At 40.0% G+C, this 19,305-nt stretch overlaps 1 protein-coding gene across 4 annotated transcripts; it reads left to right on the top strand.

Annotated features, from left to right (window-relative positions):
* Nucleotides 1-622: 622 nt before the first annotated feature.
* ttc39a (tetratricopeptide repeat domain 39A) lies at nt 623-18,884 on the top strand. Of its 4 annotated transcripts, none has more exons than XM_068318707.1 (21): nt 623-787; nt 1,738-1,788; nt 2,234-2,284; nt 2,550-2,603; nt 7,677-7,781; nt 11,520-11,651; nt 12,044-12,084; nt 12,293-12,360; nt 12,448-12,512; nt 12,633-12,732; nt 12,929-12,994; nt 13,681-13,789; nt 13,880-13,947; nt 14,030-14,089; nt 14,372-14,533; nt 14,840-14,931; nt 15,252-15,372; nt 16,203-16,314; nt 16,558-16,672; nt 16,781-16,897; nt 17,204-18,884. In XM_068318707.1, the coding sequence occupies exons 1-21, from the start codon at nt 735-737 to the stop codon at nt 17,316-17,318; spliced, it is 1,857 nt and encodes a 618-aa protein (XP_068174808.1). In that variant the 5' UTR covers nt 623-734; the 3' UTR covers nt 17,319-18,884. The 4 variants fall into 4 exon arrangements, with proteins under 4 accessions (XP_068174808.1, XP_068174809.1, XP_068174810.1 ...); XM_068318708.1 differs by having other exon boundaries at nt 720-810; XM_068318709.1 differs by lacking the exons at nt 623-787; nt 1,738-1,788; nt 2,234-2,284; nt 2,550-2,603 and adding an exon at nt 5,307-5,516.
* Nucleotides 18,885-19,305: the final 421 nt, after the last annotated feature.

Below are 19,305 nucleotides of genomic sequence, written 5' to 3'. Positions count from 1 at the left end.
GTTCTAACCGGTTCAGAAACCCCAAATTCCTGGGTGGATTGCAAATCCGGAAAGGTTACAATACAGTTTCTGTTCAGAATGAACTGGTTCATAGTCCCGGTCAGCACAAGTCGGTCAGTAGGACTTCTACTACTACTCTTTACCTCAGTCTAACATCAAGTTAACCAGTTTAGAACTGTAGGCCTATGCAATATTTCAAATGCTTGCAATGTGACTAACTCTTAAATATAGAGTTGATTGAAGTGTTTTATTCTCTATGAAATGTTGAGGAGTATTCATGCATGTCTGACAGAGAAAGAAGCAAAATCCACATGCAGTCAAAATTGTTGAATTCTTGTAAAACTAATGTTTAAAATAATAAGACATTAATATTTTTATGTCTATTTTTAAATTTTTTTTTAATGTCTATTAGGACATGTACTGTAAATACAGTATATACCGCTCCCTATATAACTGGGGTTTAAATGTTTTCCTGTTAATAGCTGACCCCCCCCTAATGGACCGGTAAAGAGACGGCCTTTAGGGCCCCGCAGCCGCGCCGTGCGGCTCTTGGTTGCGGAGCTTCGTTGCGGTGTTTTGGAGTGACCCTCACACACACACACACACACACACACACCTTTCCACGTCAGGTCTCAGGAAGCAGCTGCCGCCGTCACTCCCGTCCATGTCCGACCTGTGAGCACCGGAGTGTCGCGGGGTAATTCTGTGGTGTCGCGGGATCCCACGGCTGTGGAATGAGTTTTATCAGCAATTTAAGACAAAGCGGGAAGAAATGTGACGGCAAAAAGTGAGTTTGTGGAAAACGTTTCGGTGAGTCAGTGCGAGTCCTGCCTCCAGGTGTTTTTAAAGAGCATCAGGTAAATGTGGAGGCTCCCCCCGGGGCGGGTGGGGGGGTTCTGTGGACTCCAGAGTCCAGGCCGGTGTTAGAGACCTGACCTCAGTAACTTTCTCTTCATGAACTGTTCTGATGGAGTTGGGAGGAAATAAAACACACATTCCTCAATACTGACAGTAAAACCTGTCCGTGACGTCACCAGTCATGTTTCAGGTTGTTGTTTTTTGTTCTCTTGTGCTTCAAAGCATTTTTAAAAAAAAAATTATTCTTATTAATAATATTTCTTATTCTATCTTATGCTGTTTTCTATATTCTTACCTGCGTTCATTGAGATGTTTGTTCTGAAATACTATGACTTTAAAATAGTTCATAATAGTTATTTATGTACTATAGTGTGTGTGTGTGTGTGTGTGTATATGTAAGTGTGTGTTCTAATGGGACGATCCAACCACATGGAGTGATTCAGAACAAACCTCCGGGCCAGAATTCTAGTAGAGTTAGAGAAATTCTAAAACAGTTTCACCAAATGATATTTCCACTAAACTCTTCCGTCATCTTTGATTTTTTTGTAAAGTTGTTTTGCTTCTTCAGACATCTGACAGATGAGCATCCTGTGATGTGGGGTCACATGTCGACCCTGGAAACCACTGGACTGACCCCGATCTGTAAACCAGAGAATTGTCTTCCCTAGGTCTTTTAGTTTTGTGTTATTTACTTGACTGCTCGCAGCCTCTTCTCACTGGTCCACTGTAATGACTCATGAATGTGTTTGTCTAGTAACTACCATCAGTGTTAAGTGAAGCTATCTATAGAGACCTCAAGTGTGTTAGCACTCATCCCCTCTCACCACCATGAGACCCAGTCCGATCTCCTCTCTAAACTGACTTCTGGCCTCTTCTCAGAGACGCCATGCAAGTGCAAGATGTACACGACAGCCCAGACTCCCCAAGCCGGTATGTTCACATTGTACTCACACTGATTTATTCTTAGTGACGAGAACAATCAACTGTGTGACGAAAACCCGCAAACGCTTCGCTGCTCACGGCTAACAACAAACGTTTCATAGGTATGTCGCTAATAATTAGAAACAATAATACAGTTAAGAAGACTTACTGACATGAAAATAGATCAGCCGACCTAATAAAGACGATTTCCCACCCAGTAAAAGTGACCACATTAAAACGTTTCATTGCTGATGACGTCACTTTAGTCATCATGCCAAATGAGGTCAACCTGGAAACCTCCTAACATTTAGAATCAGGTTTATTATTGGTAATATGTGCGTCGAATCGGATTCTCCATTTCCTTTAAAGCTCTGTCTCTGAGCAACCAAAGCAAATATCCTCCAACTCCTACGAGTGTGTTTTCCTGCGCCAGCTAACATTTGTGTTTTTCCAGGTTGTCAGTCATAAACACTCCAGAATTGGATCCCATCATCACAGACTTTAGGTGAGTGTCTGAATGGAAAATAAAACCAGATAAAAAGTGATCTGTGACAATGGTTTTTAGTCTTTTTGATCTCAGAGTTTCTCCAAGTTTTCTAGTTATCAAAAGAATTAACCATGCATGTTCCCAAACGTGGGAGTGTCCTCATGTGTTGTGTGGCTCCTCATGTTCCCCAAACCAACAATAGCCATCCTCTCAGCTGGCTTTCAGTGTCGTGAGAATTCCGTCTTTTCTCGAAAACACCCTTGATTTTGTTTGTCCCTTCCAGGTTACAGTTACCAAATGACAAAGACGGTCTGGAAGCAACAAGTCCATCAAATGGGTAAGACCAGACAATGGGTTGATTGTGAAGCATGTCTCTGGTTTGATTACAACAAATACACTCGGTGAGATCCACTGTTGTCCGGAGAAGCTCTCAAGTTACTTGTTCTTGAATGGCAGCGAGGGAAGTGTGAAAATAGGTCATCGACATAATCACAGCCTTCCCCCGGTTTCCACACATCAGTCGCACTGAGTTGCCTCTCGTGTCTGTGTACAGGTATGACTAAATGAGTGTCGGTGTGTTCCATTTGCATTTTGTTCCCTGTCGAGGCATGTATGTTAGGATTTATTGGAAGCCTGAGGAGGAGAAGGGCTGAGGAAGGGAAAGCTTGGTTGATTAAAGAAAAGAAGTTAACTGAACACATCGAAGTGAAAGGTGCTAACTAGACCAATGACGTGGCAAACTATTATTTTGTCTGTGCAATAACTGATGTTTGTCAGTTGAGAATATTTGCTTCCTTGTTGTGAGTGAAGTCACAGCCAGGAAATGCTTGTCTTAGAATAGCTTGGTTTAGCTTAGTCTGACTTAGCATAAGGACAGGAAAAGTTGGTAACAGCTGAACAGCTCTGTCCAACAAAACACAAATAATGCCTTCATATTCAAATGTTGACCAGAAATACTTGTCTTCTATCCCAGCAAGAGAATTCTTTTGTGTATTTTTACATTTAGTCAAAAGCCCTAGATAGTTTTTACATTTCTTTAACCAAACCCAGCTGTCCACCGTAAAGACAGATACAGATCAGACCTGCTTACGTCCCTCTTGAACCCACGGCGTTTCTACGCTGTTCAACGTGCTTTACTATTATCACTGTGTCTTTATGATAGAGAAAACTATTAACTATGGTGAGCAGTCAGACTGCGTGTGTGATCTTTTTGTTTTCTGGATGTTGGTGTTGGAAAAGAGCGTGTGTGTGTGTGTGTGTGTGTGTGTGTGTGTGTGTGTGTGTGTGTGTGTGTGTGTGTGTGTGTGTGTGTGTGTGTGGTCGTGTTTGTGTCCTACAGATCCATTTTCCTCTTTCTCCATGTAGAGTTGTAATATTCTGTAAAACTAAGCAGAGGATTTCTAGTTTTGTGTTTGTTCATTTTGTGGGTGGTCTCTACTGTTGAGAATATTTAGGAGGTTTGTGTCTGCTACGATAACTCTGACAAAACAATCACTGTTATTCCAGCAAGTGAAAAAAATTAGCAATTGAGTTGGAATGTTTTTTTAATTCAACATGGATTTTTTTTTTTTCTGATGTTGTGAAGATGATAAAAGGTGATTTAAGAAAGAAGAAGGAAGAAAGTTCCTTTATTAGTGGGGATATATTCCTAACACTTACGGGCCAGAGTGCACGCACACACACACACACACACACACACACACACACACACACACACACACACACACACACACAGCAAACATCCAATGACGTGAGAGAGATGGCGTAGTGATGTGCATCCACGTAGCAGCGCAATAGGAGAAGGTTTGTCGGTTTCGGTTCCTTGCTCAAGGGCTCCTCTGCAGTTCACAGGAGGTGAACTGACACCTCTCTAGCTACCAGTTCACACTCTGTACAGAACTTTGGTTAATGCCAGTCTTGAACTGGCCACCCTCTCTCCAAACTACTAGCCATGCGCAGCATTTTTGCTGTCAGTTGTCAAGAATGATAAAGTTTCTTATTAGTTTCTTATTATTATTATTATAAAAATGACTTTATTAATCAAGAAGTCCCTCAACAGTTTCTTTCATTAATTGACAGCAATGAAAAAGGACTTAGAAGTGAAATATTGGTGCACTTATTCTTGAGCTATCTCATGACAAAAGTCAATTATATTAGCAGCTTTCCGACTAGATAAGAGAAGACGAGCCTTTTTCAGAGCAGACCTTCTGAATGAGCATCTGTTGTTTTTATGACTACACCATGTCAAAGAGTTTCCAATGAAAGGACCAATCTGTGAAGAACAGCATGTCTCTAATTACTACTGATGAGGAGCGGCTGATGTGTGATGACTGTGTGTCGGTCTGTGTTTGCACACACACACACACACACACACACACACACACACACACACACACACACACACACACACACACACACACACACACACACACACACACACACACACACAGTTTATCAAATGACATGGTTTCCTCTACTTGTTTTCTTCTATTCATGGTTTCACATTCACTGGGAGCTGCCGTGCTGCATCTATGCCTTCTATTTCTGGAGTCCGGTCACTGCAGCGACTCAGCACTGCCGCAGACAGGACAGGCTGACACTCTGAACACCAGCTTCTTTTTTTAGTCTTCTCAATCCTCACTTTTTTCACCAGGGAGCACCAAGTTTCTCACTGGTTTTGGATGAAGGACTTCTAATTTGTTTTCATTCCTACTCATCACACGTCCGTCCTTTTGAGTATTAACAGTTCTTCATGCTATATACCATACATGTTGAAGCTGTTAATGTTGGCCGTTTCCCTCTGCCCCAACTTTGTACTAACCAATGGGAGCATGGACTGCAGTGTGAAGCCTGGCGATTGTGATCTAAGCAGTGGGACAGGCTGGTTTTGTTTGTCAGCTCCAGACAACACAGATAGACTATGTTCCCTCCCCTCATGTGTGATAGTCATCCCGATCTTATTAAGATCTGCTGTTTCTGCTGCATCCTTCCTCCTCCTCTCTCTCTCCCTCTCTCTCTCCCTCTCTCTCTCTCTCTTCATTCTCCCGGCTCTCCGTCTCTCACTCCCCTACCCTCCTGCTGCTGCTCTTGTTGCTGAGACACACAGCATTACGCTGCACTAAAGCCTCCAGGCTCAGTCACTCGTGTAGGTTTCTTTACCCCTGTCCTCCTTCTCCTTCTCTTTCTTCCTTCTTCCACACACAGTTTGACAGATGAAAATGTCAGGAGAGGAAGAGACTGTGTCGAACGGGTAAGACACTTACTGTATGATTTTGACAGTGTGTTGTGTCCTCTATATAATGCTGTGTAGGTGTGTGTTGATAAGCTGTCACACTCAGGTTTGTGGACAAACTCGCTCGGTCTGCTCTGTTTTACCATCACGAGGCCTGTGGCGAGGTATTACACCAGCTTGTTGTGTTGTGGCCCTAGATCGGAAGTAAACTCATGCCTGGTCACTGCTGGAGATGTGTATTTGTATGTGTGTGTGTGTGTGTGTGTATGTGTGTGTGTGTGTCTGTGTCATCTAGGTTTGGTAAAGCACATGCTATATACTGAAAAGTGATTGTGTGCGAAGTGGTTTTATCTATGTGTGGGTGTTTGTGATTATTGTGTAAGTTGCTCTCTGGAGAAATCAAGACCGAGTTTCAGCTGACCTGAGCTTGAATTAAATTATCAGGACAGTAATTGTCGGTATGCACGTCCTGCACCTAACAGACTCTCCTCATTGTGTTGTTTGTCATGCCTTTTCCTTCTTTCGGACAATTAGGAGTCATTACTTCATACAAAGGACAGTGTCTGTCTTGTGGTAATCTTTGCACACTGACTGCAGAGATGGGTTCTTGTCTTCACATTTTGTTTTAGGTGCAAATGTACAAAACCCTGTTTTCTTAAATGGTTAAGTTAGGGATAGTTTGACTTTGTAACTAAACAGTTAACCGTAACAAACTATTTGATGTGATTCCACTGTTTGATCCTGAGGTCGAAACATTTTGTGACGAACTGGTCATGACTTTGTAAAAGTTATGATCGTCTTAGGAAGACAGAATGATGTTTTGTAGTAACTGTGAGGTTGATCAAGTTAGAGCCGGGGTCGTTAATTGTAATTTAGATCGAGGGAGCGGATACAGGCAGTGCTGAGTCAGCACAAGAATGGTTAATGATGCTCAGTTTGGTTTTAGCCTCCAAAACACACGAAAGACAACGGGGACAGATTTCCCTGTGAGTGAACTGTTGGTGTGTTGTTGTGACCTAAAGTGACAGCAGGTAGCTGCAGTCCATCTCCTCCTACAGGCAGAATGTTCTGACCCAGTAGAGAACGCTGTGGTTGGACCGGTTTGTCCGTAACCTCCGGCTCCTAAACGTGGAAGTGAAGCATTATCTTTCAGGCCAATGACAGAAATGGGTGTTGGCAGTACAGTATTTTTAATGTACTATTGATCCCTTTATGTCTCATTACACGGTATTGAATTAGAAAATGTTTACTTGGAAATATTGTAATTCATGCCTCATTTTAATTTATATAATATGTCTACACAACCTGTCGTTCTAATTGATTCCTCATTGTTGGGTCTGTCTGTCCTGTTTTTGGAAATGTTGATTGTGAGCCCAAATGAAGACATGTCCCGAGCATACATGACTCTGAACATGCATGACTCTCTGAACATACATGACTCTCTGAACATACGTGACTCTGACAGCCGTCACAGTTGTGAATCCGCTGCTGTTATCAGGAGGCTCAACTTGCTGCTGGTCATATGGTGAGCAGAGCGGTCACCCGCATGTAATTAGCTGGAGCTGCACCGATATGTGTGTTCCTTTATGGTTGTGTGTGTGTGTGTGTGTGTGTGTGCGTGCGTGCGTGCGTGCTGAGCGAGCTCTTCTGTGAATTCCTCTGTGTTTCTAATGGGCAGGAATGTAAAGTGAATTTTGTCTATTAGTCACCACTGTTTTACACATTCATTACATTTACCAATGGGAGTCGGGAGAAGTTGTCACCCCAGTTGGTGGTTTGTTTGTTTGTTTGTTTGTTTGTTTGACCACAAGATTGCTCAACTTTGTGAATGGGTTTTAATTCAGTATTTGGGTGGATGTTGGGTGGAAGGATGTTAGGTTTAATTGTGAGGTTGACCTGGGTACGGATGATGAAACGACTAAACTCTGTTGTTCTGCACTTGAAGATACTCCTCCATCTGTGTGGAAATGGATATGAGGACAGTAAAGCTGCGCTTTAATGACATTGCACATTTAACAACACCAGACTTTCCCAGTAGAATCGGTATTCCAGATAAGTTGATTCCTCGTGGTGATCACTCTTCCTCACGTCAGTCAGCTCTGTTTATTTATTAGTTTAATGACTTTTCTGCGTATTCTTCTCTTCTCATCCACATCCTGTGTCTGTTCCCGTTCTCAGGTGCTCTCGCTCTGACCTGTCGCTGTCTCTGGAGGACTGCATGGCTGCCCTCGATCTGTTCCTCACAAACCGCTTTCAGGAGGCGCAGGATCGACTCAGAAGCAGGTAGGAGAGCCTGCAGCACCTGGCAGAAAGTCACTGCACTAATGGATCTCAGAGCACCTGGCTTTCTGCTTTCACGGACAAACAGAATGAATCAGAAACAAGCAGATGATGTTATGTAAGCAGCGATATTTTTAGACGTTAGATACGGGTGTTACACGGTTAACATTTCTTTCTTGAATCCACATTCATGTTAAGTAAATTTCTTCCCATATAACACGACAGAAAAGCCCATAAAAAAATGAAAAGATGATTCATTCCATTCAGCTGCTTGAGTTTCAGGGTCCTGGTATTGATGTTGGCTCTCCATCATGACTTCCTGTGATATAAGTCTTTGATGAAGGCCTGTAGATGTTTTTTAATGTTTATAATGGAGCATTCACTAAATGTAGGAGTGCTCAGCTAATATGGTAAATATGATGAGCATCACATGCTTAGCAAAAGCGTGATAATATTCCTTTTTACACTGACATCATGCTGAAGGGTAGACAATGTGGATGCTTCTCTCTCTCTACATAATTTCATTATTATATATTACACTTAATTTATATACACACACACATGCACACGCACACACACACACTAATCAGTTTGTATAAGACTTCTTTGAAAATTTGGGAAACGCAACATGTCACTTGACAGTCGAAGTTTTTATTTTTTAATCACACGTACTTCATAGTTGAATACTGTTGTTAATTTAGTGTTTGCCTTTCATGACCTCTACATAATTTCCTCATAAGATATATTGAATTATTTGTGGTGTACCATTTGCTACTCAGAATTTGTCTGTTGAAGGGATAATTTAATCTTTTAAAAGTCACAGCAAACTTGTAAAACTTTGCTGTAAACTTGTTAATTTGTCACATGTCATCATTTTTGTTTTGTTTTTTTCATAGCCAATATACTAACGGTAATAGTAAAGTTTAAATCAGCACACTAACAGGTGAGAAACATGTACCGGCTTCTCTGATGGGGAGGGATTAAATGTTGTAGTTTTTGTGTGCTGCTGACGCTGGTTTTATATTCTTACACTGTGTTTTCAAGTTTCTCCATTATTCGTGGCTCATCCTCTCTATTGTCTGTTGTCCCACCCTTCTTGGCAATGTTATATTTCCTACCCCCTATTTTCTTTCAGTGGCTGTGAGCCACTCCTTAGCCTCAGTGTCTTCCTTTAAATACCAGTTTATGAACAAGTTGAACATCTTTCCTTTAGGTTTTACTTTCTTTTTGTAATCTGGTACTGCTTGATTGACATCTATTGATGGTGTGTTTGGTGCTGTTTTGTCTGCTGAGCTATATAAATGTAATTTTTTGTTCGTAGAGTACTCATGAACTATAAACTTTTCAGTCATCTATTGGAACAGCTTAATGTACTGAATCACACTGTACACAGTGCTGTAAATTGGTGGATTTTAGTGGCATTCTGTGTCAGATATGCATGGAGATGATAATAAAAAAGACAGAAAAGCTTGGTACTTTGTGGGATTCAAAATAAATTGTCTAATTTAATATGAAATTGTGTGTTTGCGTAAGAATTTGGTTGTTGTTTTATGGCAATTTTGATTTAGGCATAGATGGCTGGATTTAACCTTCACAGACCATACAGAACGAAATTTAGCAGTCGAAAAGGGCATAAAAAGAATTGACTGGAGTTTCTTAAGATTGGTTGACGACCTTAACTTTAAGGTGATTTTATAATTTCATGTGTTTGTGTTTGTGTGTGTGTGTGTGTGTGTGTGTGTGTGTGGAGTGCAAAACAAAATAAGAGTAATATTTTGCCCGTTCTTAGTTAATATTTGAGGAGGAGAAGAAAAACTTTTGACCTCTCTCTCGACCTCTCAACAGTATTAATTTAATAATTCTGAAGGATGCAACTTGACTTTTGTATTTACATCTGATTGTGGCGTGTGAATTACCTTGAGCATTTTTCTACGTGCTGCTCTCAAAATATTTTTTGAAGAAGAAATTCGGTGGCTTTAGATTTTGGACTTATGTAACATTTCCTCGGAGCAATGACGTTTGCAGCTGTGCAAAAAAGACATGCTGACTTCTAAACAAGTAGAGTTCCTCCTCAGCATTTGTCCTCTGCCTTAGTCAACCTTTCCAGTTCTCTCTTTGTTCGACCTTTTCCACGTCAGCTCTGTTCTGATGTGTTCAGGTGGGGAAAAGGTATACTAGACTCTACGTGCGACGCACACAAACACACACACTCACACACACTGTATAAGTGTTGCAATGTTTTTTATATTGCCATTCTATTAAAGGATGTGGATATTTGAGGCTGCTTTCCTTTCATTCCGTTATATAATATTGCTTGCTAAGCAACTAGCCTTGTGTCTTATGTTCTTTTTACTTAAAGTCGGCCCTCAATCACAGACCTGTTCAGCTGAGTTTTATCCACCAGCTTTCTGTTGAAACATGCCACCACACCACAGCCGTAACGGTGGTATCTAATTGTCAGGATCAGTCCTGCCCCCATTCCTCACAGCTGTCGAAGCGAGTGTGTGCAGGACTGACAGCAGATGATAACAAGTAGCCTCATACTGAAAAGTTGTGACAATGTTCTGATTCTATTTTTCTCTACACTGCTTAATAACATGGACTTCAAAGAATAGATGCTAGTGTCTGCTAAGATATTAGAAAACAGTGATTCACGTTTATAACCATAAACTCTGCAGTGATGCACTTGCCACTTCCTGTTTGTTACAACCACATGCAGAAGCAATGCAAAGCGTGATCGCGCACGTGTTCTTGAGAAGGAACGACGCTACTTTCCTCTCACATTAGGGAAGATTGTGGTGAAAAATATCCGAGGGGCCAGCTTCAACTTCAAGTGATGTTGTTAAAAAAAAATCCAGATTCTCCTGTGAAATATTCAGAATCTCATGAGGCTGTTAAGTTTGAGGTTTGACTGTCAGGTTACATAAATGACGTAATGAAAGTCAGGACAGGTAAGAGTGTGTTGTTGCTTCCTGATTGGTTGCTATATTCAAGCTTACATGATCAGCTTCTGTGCTCCTTGGAGCTCAGCGAACCGTCTCTGTCACCTGCCTGAACCTCGCTATCACTTATTAGAAGATTATTAGTGTGGTGTGCCTGACAGTACAAAGGAAGCTTCCAGCATTCACATAAATTAACCAGTGCAAAATGAGCAGCATCATGGAGGGTGGTCACATGACTCAGGGAAATGTCACTTATGCAGACAAACAGCATTCCTGTCTACACACCTCTGTGTACATCACATCTGAAGGCAGTAGGGTCACGTAATCATGACAACTCTCTGCTATTTTGTTTTAAATAATGTTTTCTGACTGAAAGGAAAAGCTCTTTCATCCAGATCAACATGTGTATGTACTGTAGTAATGTGTGTGACAGCACACTTTCACTCTATGAAACTGCAGTACTGTATATGACTCACCAGTAGCCACGTCCATAAATAGACAGCATTCTTTATATTCGCTGTGTTGGATTAGAGTCCTCCAGCCATTCAGTCACACCCATGTGTTGGAAGCAGATATAATTATCTGATTACAGCTTCTCATATTCTTTTACCGCATTGCTCCATCTTTTATCTTAACTGGCTGACTACCACATCAATATCCTGTTTCTTTTCTGTCTGTGTCAGCACAGCAGAAACAGCAGCAGATCTGATGATGTCATTGATTTAACTTTATCTTTCATTTAAAAGGCTAATGCTGTATAACTTAAAACAAATATGGTGTGTTCTGTTTTTTTTTACAGAGCCAAAGATAGCATGTACCATGCCCTGACCTATGCTACCATCTTAGAGATGCAAGCAATGATGACCTTTGAACCCCAACACATCTTGGCTGCAGGAAACACCATGAAGGAAGCCCAGGCTATCTGCCAGCAGTAAGACTTTCCTGAATCACCACGGTGAAATAATACTGATACAATGGTCCTTCACAGTTGCATCCTGATATGAATTTTATCTTTTAAAAGAAACAATCATGAAATGAATCAAGTAAACTGACATAAAACCGATGTTTAATAATAACACTTGTACTGCTAATTTAAAGTTTAATATTTTCACATGTGATGTTGTATCCCTTTTGTAATATCAATGGAATCACCTAAACAAATACCAGCTAACATTTGTCCTTGAGCCACTGTATAAAGATCTGTCATGATCGAACTCATAATTGCACAAATCAGTGCAGCTGGAAAAACAATCTGGAAGGTTTTCAGTTCAGCAAACTCACCAGCGATTGATAGTGATGATGGTTTTGTGTTTTGTTATTCAGACACCGTAAGAAATCAAGTTTCACTAAAAGCTTCACAGAAGGTCAGTAAACTCCCGTGTTGACAGGATGAGTACTATATTATCGTTCAAGGAGAAAACTAGCAAACACTACTTGAATCTTTGCTTCTGATGTGTGTATATGAATGTGTGTATTTTGTAGGGATGGATGTGTGTGTATATATATTTGCCATTGCTATTATGCTGCAGCTGTCAGGCTGATGGTAACTTTGACGTATGGTTTTCACCTCAGAGGAGCTCCATGCTGAAGTCTGCTATGCGGAGTGTCTCCTGCAGAGGGCAGCACTCACCTTCCTTCAGGTCAGGAGAAGGCCGAGGCCACTGACACCAGCACCAGTAACTGCGTTTATATTTGCATTAATGAATTCATTACCCTCATTTTTTTAGGATGAAAACATGATCAGTTTTATCAAAGGTGGAATAAAAGTGAGGAACAGCTACCAGACATATAAGTAAGGATCTGAAAATTATGAATGCTCATAATTTCAACCCTAACTCTAGCCCAAACCGTAACCGTAACCCTTCCTCATTACATCAAAATCATCCTCTGCTTCCTTCTTCCTTGCCTTCAGAGAGCTACACACAGTGCTCCAGTCTTCTGGATACACTCATGGTGATAACCATGGTCACTTTGTGGGTGGGGTCAAACTCGGAGTTGGAGCCTTCAATCTCGTAAGCGTACCACTGATTGTTTCCATTTCTGTCCTTATGTTAGATGTGAAGCATCATTGCTCACCTGGTGTTTTATGTGAGAGAGTCATGACTAAAAGCAACACCGACAACTGTGACAAATTACATCACTAAATCACCAAACAGAATCTCTTGTGCTGCTCGCCTTAAATTCCCAGCTCTTGTCTACTTCCTGCAGATGATTTCCATGTTGCCCACGCGGACACTCAAGCTGCTGGAATTTGTCGGTTTTTCTGGAAATAAGGTAAGTTTTACTGGAAAGTGAGAGGCAGTTATGGCTGACATGTGTGACAGCTGCTAGGACTGAGGGTGTAATGGGTTGAGGCAGAGATGTTTGACAGAGGATGAGTTGTTCTGTGCTTTGTGTGAAGTACTCGTTATTTATTAAAATTTAATCTATAGTTGCCAGTTGAGGTTATTTAACTTTAATACAAAAATACTATTCCCTTACACAGGACATAAAAACAACACATGAATGAAATAAAATACAGTAGTAATGTAATGTAGCTTATTTCTGTGGGTCAATTGGTTTTGAGCCCCACAGAATAAATAATTTAAATTACTTCTGTTTTACTTATATTCTGATTCTGAACAATATTTGAAACAATTCTTTTGATCATATTAGTTAATCGCTGCAGTTCTTTGTGACATGATCTCTTATTGTAGTCTTTTTCTTTTTTATGGTTAAATATAAAAAAATTCCTTCATGAGTTATTGTGTTTATGTAGAATGTATGTACATTTTCCTCAGTTATTGTTAATTGGAACCAGTTACATGTACATTTCATATATACATATTACCAAATGCTGTTGCCTTCACCACAAAGTGAATTAAAAAAAAACCCCTATAATTAATTTGTGATTTACTTGCACAGGGACCTTCACCAAACGCATTAGTGTGCGCTCCACTCACATGCATGTCTTCTTTCAGGAGTTTGGCCTTCAGCAGCTTCAGGAGGGCTCTGCAGAAAGTACCTTCAGGTCCTTCCTATGTAATATGCTGCTACTATGTTATCACACTTTCATGACTTTTATACTAGGTAAGCAAAGAAATACACATGTAATTGCAACCCAAACCAACCGAGCAGAAACAGACAGTTATCTGGTTTTGTTTGATTCATCTCTCGCAGGCACTGGAGAAGGAGATGTGGAAGATGCAGAGAAACTGCTGCAGCCTTATCTCAAAAAATATCCCAAGGTTTGCCAGAATATGAAGTGTTTTCTCAAAATCTGCTTCATAATGAAACATCATTCAAACTTCCAGTTGTTGTTACTTCCAGGGATCCATCTTCTTGTTTTTTGCTGGTCGAATAGAAGAAATCAAAGGCAACCTGGATGCTGTGAGTGCTCATCATGAAGCCATTTTGCACTGCCCTATTCATATAGACAATTTTAATTTTCATACAGGATATATAATATAACTGTTAGCCTATTTGTTATACAGTGGACAGACCTGTTAGGTTAAATGGTCATGTTTCTACTTTTGTCAAAGCAATACCACATCCTCCTCTTTATTTGATTAATTTTTTTTAAAACTCCAATATAAAGTGGGTTAGGTTGCTCACTGCTGGAGATCATTCACAATGAGTATTTTTAAAAATGTGTGCTTTTTCTGCTTCCAGGCTATTACTCGTTTTGAGGAATGCTGTGAGGCTCAGCAACAATGGAAGCAGTTCCACCATATGTGCTACTGGGAGCTGATGTGGTGTTTCACATACAAGAGGCACTGGAAGATGGCCTACTTCTATGCTGACCTGCTCAGCAAAGAGAACTCCTGGTCCAAGGTGGGCCTAGATAGTATGGTTATTTTTAGTTTGATAAATGTGTTTAATCTTGTGGAGATGATTTATTCACTAACACATTGAAGTCAAATCAGTTGTTTTCTGGTTCAAATCCATTGAGACACAGTTCTGTAAGCGTTCAACAAAATGACGTATTCCATTAAATGCTTGATGCATGACTCGACCTTATCAGCGTAAGAATGTACACGAGGTTTCCATTTCTGCTCGGATTCTGTAAACTCCACACAGAAGAGTTTTGTTTCTTAAAAAGAGAAAGCAGGATTGCTAACCACCTTGTCCTTCCCTTAGGCCACCTATGCATATATGAAAGCAGCCTATCTCAGCATGCTGACTCCAGATGATTGTCTCACCTTTGGGGAAACAGCATTCACTCTTTTCAGGTATGAAAAATTATTTCTGCTGAATCTTTTCACAGCACACACAGCAAAACATTTATGAGTCACTTCCAGATCCGTGACATGATCTCACCTTGTTGGAAGATACAGATTTTTCAGGGAAAATAATTGATAAAACAAAGAAAGGATTTATATTACAGGAAAATATAGCTAGAACTGGAGCTATACAAATATGTTAATAATGGCACACAATGTGCATCGAACATTTGATTCCATCTTGAGCATTTTTTGACGTATAATTATAAGAAATCGTGTGTCATTATACATAATACTGATACTCACGTGTATGCTTCATCATGTTTCAGGCAAGTCCGAGGGCTGAAGCAGAAAATAGCAGGAAAATCTTTGCCAACAGAAAAGTTTGCTATCAGGAAAGCACGTCGCTACCTTTCAGAAAGGCCCATTCCACTTCCTGCTCCTCCACTGGTTAGTACTGTTTGCCATGATGTGCTATTTTACTGCTGCTTTTAATGTGACAGTTCTGACAAGTGTCTTTGAATATTTTATATCATGAAGGATGGTCTTCAACAAGCTCCATGGGCTTCTCTATTAGGCTTCTTTATTTACCCTACAACCCCTCCTTGCCCTGGTTGTTAAAATATTTGCCTATTCAGTGCTGATATACACAAGCTGAATGGGGTAAGCGACAGGGGTATGTGGCATAACATACAAATTAAAACAGACTTGGCTCTGTAGCAAGGTGGAAAATTGAGGGGGTAGAAAGTTCAGTGGACCATGTGGCATTTCATGAGTTTGTCATTTATCCTGGGAGGATTAAAAAGTGAGGGGGTTTTTCTGAGTGAAATACGGGTCTCTAGAATCCATATGCTGAGATTTGTGCATATTTTTGCTTGTTTTTTTTTTTTTACCTTCTTCTGCTCAAGTTCATGTGTCTCCTGAAGGGGGTGTACCTACCAGGATTTGTCTCTGTTGGCCTTATGGACATTACAATGCAAAGTGCATGAAGTAGAAAATCATCTGTGAGGAGATATGTAACTCGCCAACTTCTCTGACATATCATGCCACCACTTGGAGTTGATGACAGTTGTAGCTGTGGGTCAGTTTTTGTAGCATAACCATTTACACAACAAGCAATTGCTAGACTCGGTGGTAGAGCCTTGACTGATTGAACAGTTGAGCTTCAGATCAGTTTGGTGAACTTTGGTGAACTGGGATTATAGTTATTTCTTCTTTTTATTTCGGAGATTTGTGGGTTGTTCATAATTTATGGTTGTGTGTGTTCTTGTTTTATATAGGAAATGATGTACATCTGGAATGGTTATACAGTCATTGGCAAACACAAAGACCTGACTGAAGGAATGCTGAAAACACTGGACGAGGCTCAGGCTAAGCTTGAGAGCTACCCACGTATGCAAAAACAATTGACCCGATGGGTTAAAAAACATTTTTTTTATATTGATACTGTATACCGTGATATTTATTTTAGATTCTATATGCTATATATTTAGTATTCTGTATATACAATACTATATACTACACCTAGAGTAAGCTTTTTATTGACTTTGTTGAATAAATGATCTTTTTGTGTGTTTGTACAGAACGACTGTACTTATTTAAGTAATCCTAATTGTACTGTTGTGCGTTTGACAGGAACTGAATTCTTCATCGATGATCAGTGTCTGCTGAGCCTGTTGAAGGGACTGTGTCTCAAACACCTGGGTCATCAAGATGAGGCCGAACACTACTTTACCCTCGTTCTCTGCAAGTAAGTGATGCTTTCTAATATGTATCGTATAGTCAGAACAGCAATTTTGTCTGTACGATATTTATCTCTACTCATACTTTGTCTCTGTTGTTTTGGCGTTATGTGTAGTGAGACTCTGATCAAGTATGACCACTACCTGGTTCCTAATGCCCTTCTGGAGCATGGCCTGATGTGTCTGGATCAAGGCAGAAAAGATGAAGCTATCAAACTCCTAGAAGCAGCAAAGTAAGTTTTTCAACCAAAATAACATATTACAATTGTGTGCACTCATGAATTCTCCACTCTTGCGTGAATCAGTTTAATAAAATATGTATTACGCAAAGTCATTTTCTTTGAAATTGATTTTAGATTAAATATGCTAGAGTTGTAAATTTATATTAATCTTACAGTATTAGAAAGAACATTTTCTCTCAGTAGATTGGAAGATGTTGTTTTCATTAATAAATTAATTACAAAGTGTGAAATAAGATTTTAGATTGAAATTTACGCTGCTGTGATTGTAAATGATTGCTTTGCTCTTTTTTTTTTCAGGCAAAATTATAAAAATTACTCAATGGAATCACGGACACACTTCCGTATTCAGGCTGCTCTGCACAAGGCCAAGGGGACAGGGGAGAATGGCTTACATGTTCCCTCCAGCCCTTAGTGGACAGAGGAGAGTAAATAGAACCTGGGACACTTCTTTGTTTCTGAAACTGAAACACTCGGTCCATCACCACCCATTTGAGGGTGTAATTTTTTTCTTTTATCAGAAAGGTAGGGGACAATGGATGCTTATTTCTGGCATGTTACCCCAAAAGGTGACTGTAACTCCATGTGGTCCCACCCTTCTTAAACAGGTTTCTATTCCTGCTCCCAGAGCTCAAACCATCTCGCCAGCAGCACCATCTGATTTGACGGCAAAGCTCTCTCCCTTCTTTCAATTACTTGTAAATGAGACATTAGTAATAAAATGACTTGAGTGGGTCAGGAATGGCACATTATGTGTTGGCATCAGGTACTTACCCACATCATACATTTAGTCCATTAGGACTATGAGACTGTAATATATCATTTGATATGTTGTTTTTTTTTAGTTTTACCTCGGCCTTTGTTTAGATTTTTGATCAAAGCTAACAAGATGTTATTTATATGTTGGATTCACTTCTACATGACATAAACATTGGTTAATTGAGGGTGAACTGTCCATTGTTGTTCACTGCTCACCTTAAATGTTCTTCCTTTCTCTAAAACCCTTTGAAATATGGACAAACACAATTACTCATGTGGATTTTTTTTAAAGTCCACTGTCCGGTCTGTAGTACTGATGTACTTACATATAATGGATTTGGCACATAATTACTGTACAGTATATAAATTGCCAGCCATGTAAACTCTCCAGAGGCAAAAGTTGCGGATAGAATTTCTCTTCTGTATTATACTGTAAATGGCAACTTTTACACAGATTGTCCCATTTATGGGAACAGATGAACGTGTCTTTTAGAAAGGCAGACTCCATCCTTTTCTCCTCCTGGCGTGTGGGACAGACTCCAACAGCACTTGAGCTCGAACAAACAGGTCATTCAGTCTAAGCAGCAAAGGACTGCAGGCTTGTCTGCCTGTTGCATCTTGAGTGAGTGGAGAAGCTCAGACTGGTCCCCAGCACAGTCTTCCTGCTTTGAATCTTCTGCTGCTCCTGTATCAGCTATAACTAGAACCACCTGTAAAAGGACTTGAAGATCATGTGTCATTATGTAATCTGCATTTGAACATGAACACCTGCAATGATTGAAATGTGAAAGACAAAAAAAGAGGTACAACTTATTGTTCATGGTGGTTATTTTAAGGGTTGTGTCCCAGCAAAAGAGTATCATAAAATAAAAGGATTTCCTAAATGTTAGAATGATAACCATGGTAACTTATCAGTGATAAGACCAAGGCTCAGGTTTCAAGAGGATGGCTATGAGTGGTTTCATTTTTTTAATGGTGGTGAAGTATCTACTCCTGTAACAAATAATATGTTATTTTCTGATACCTAATTGGGACTTATTTTCTCATTTACCCCTCTGTTTTTCAGAGACCTATGCATCTGAAACAAATTTAGTAGCATTGTGATTGATACAATCAGAACACTATATTTTACTGGGCACACCTACCAGTTAGCAAAATGACATTCCTGTACATACTGAAAATTTATATTGTGATTTACGATTAAATAATGAAAGGCAATTGAACAACACATCCCTGTCTGTATAGTCTTTTTTGTGTACCACAGAACCACAAAAGATAATGTGCACAGGTCAAAATAGATAGGGTTCTGGTTATTAACAGAATGAGGAGTGAACGGATACATTTAAATCTTCGCACATTAGATGTAAAGTCGCATCATCCTGTTCATCTCCAAGCTCTTGGCAGCCATGGATTAAAGGACAGTAGGTACTGGAATATTATAGAGCTCATAATCATTTCAGAACACATGAATGTGATGTAAAAAAAAAAAAAGATCAATTACGCAACCATTATTCGTGGTGTTCATTTAGTCTTTTAAGGACAACACTGGTTGAAGTAAAATCTCTTTAGGATTACAATAATATGAAGAACAACGTCTCGATCTCAGCTGTGTTTACGTTTCAAGAGAGGAGCAACGTGACCAT

This window comes from Antennarius striatus, chromosome 7, assembly GCF_040054535.1.
Source record: "Antennarius striatus isolate MH-2024 chromosome 7, ASM4005453v1, whole genome shotgun sequence".
In the NCBI taxonomy this organism is placed as follows: domain Eukaryota; kingdom Metazoa; phylum Chordata; class Actinopteri; order Lophiiformes; family Antennariidae; genus Antennarius; species Antennarius striatus.
Note: the sequence above shows the minus strand (reverse complement) of the source record. Positions and strands in the feature narration are given on the sequence as shown.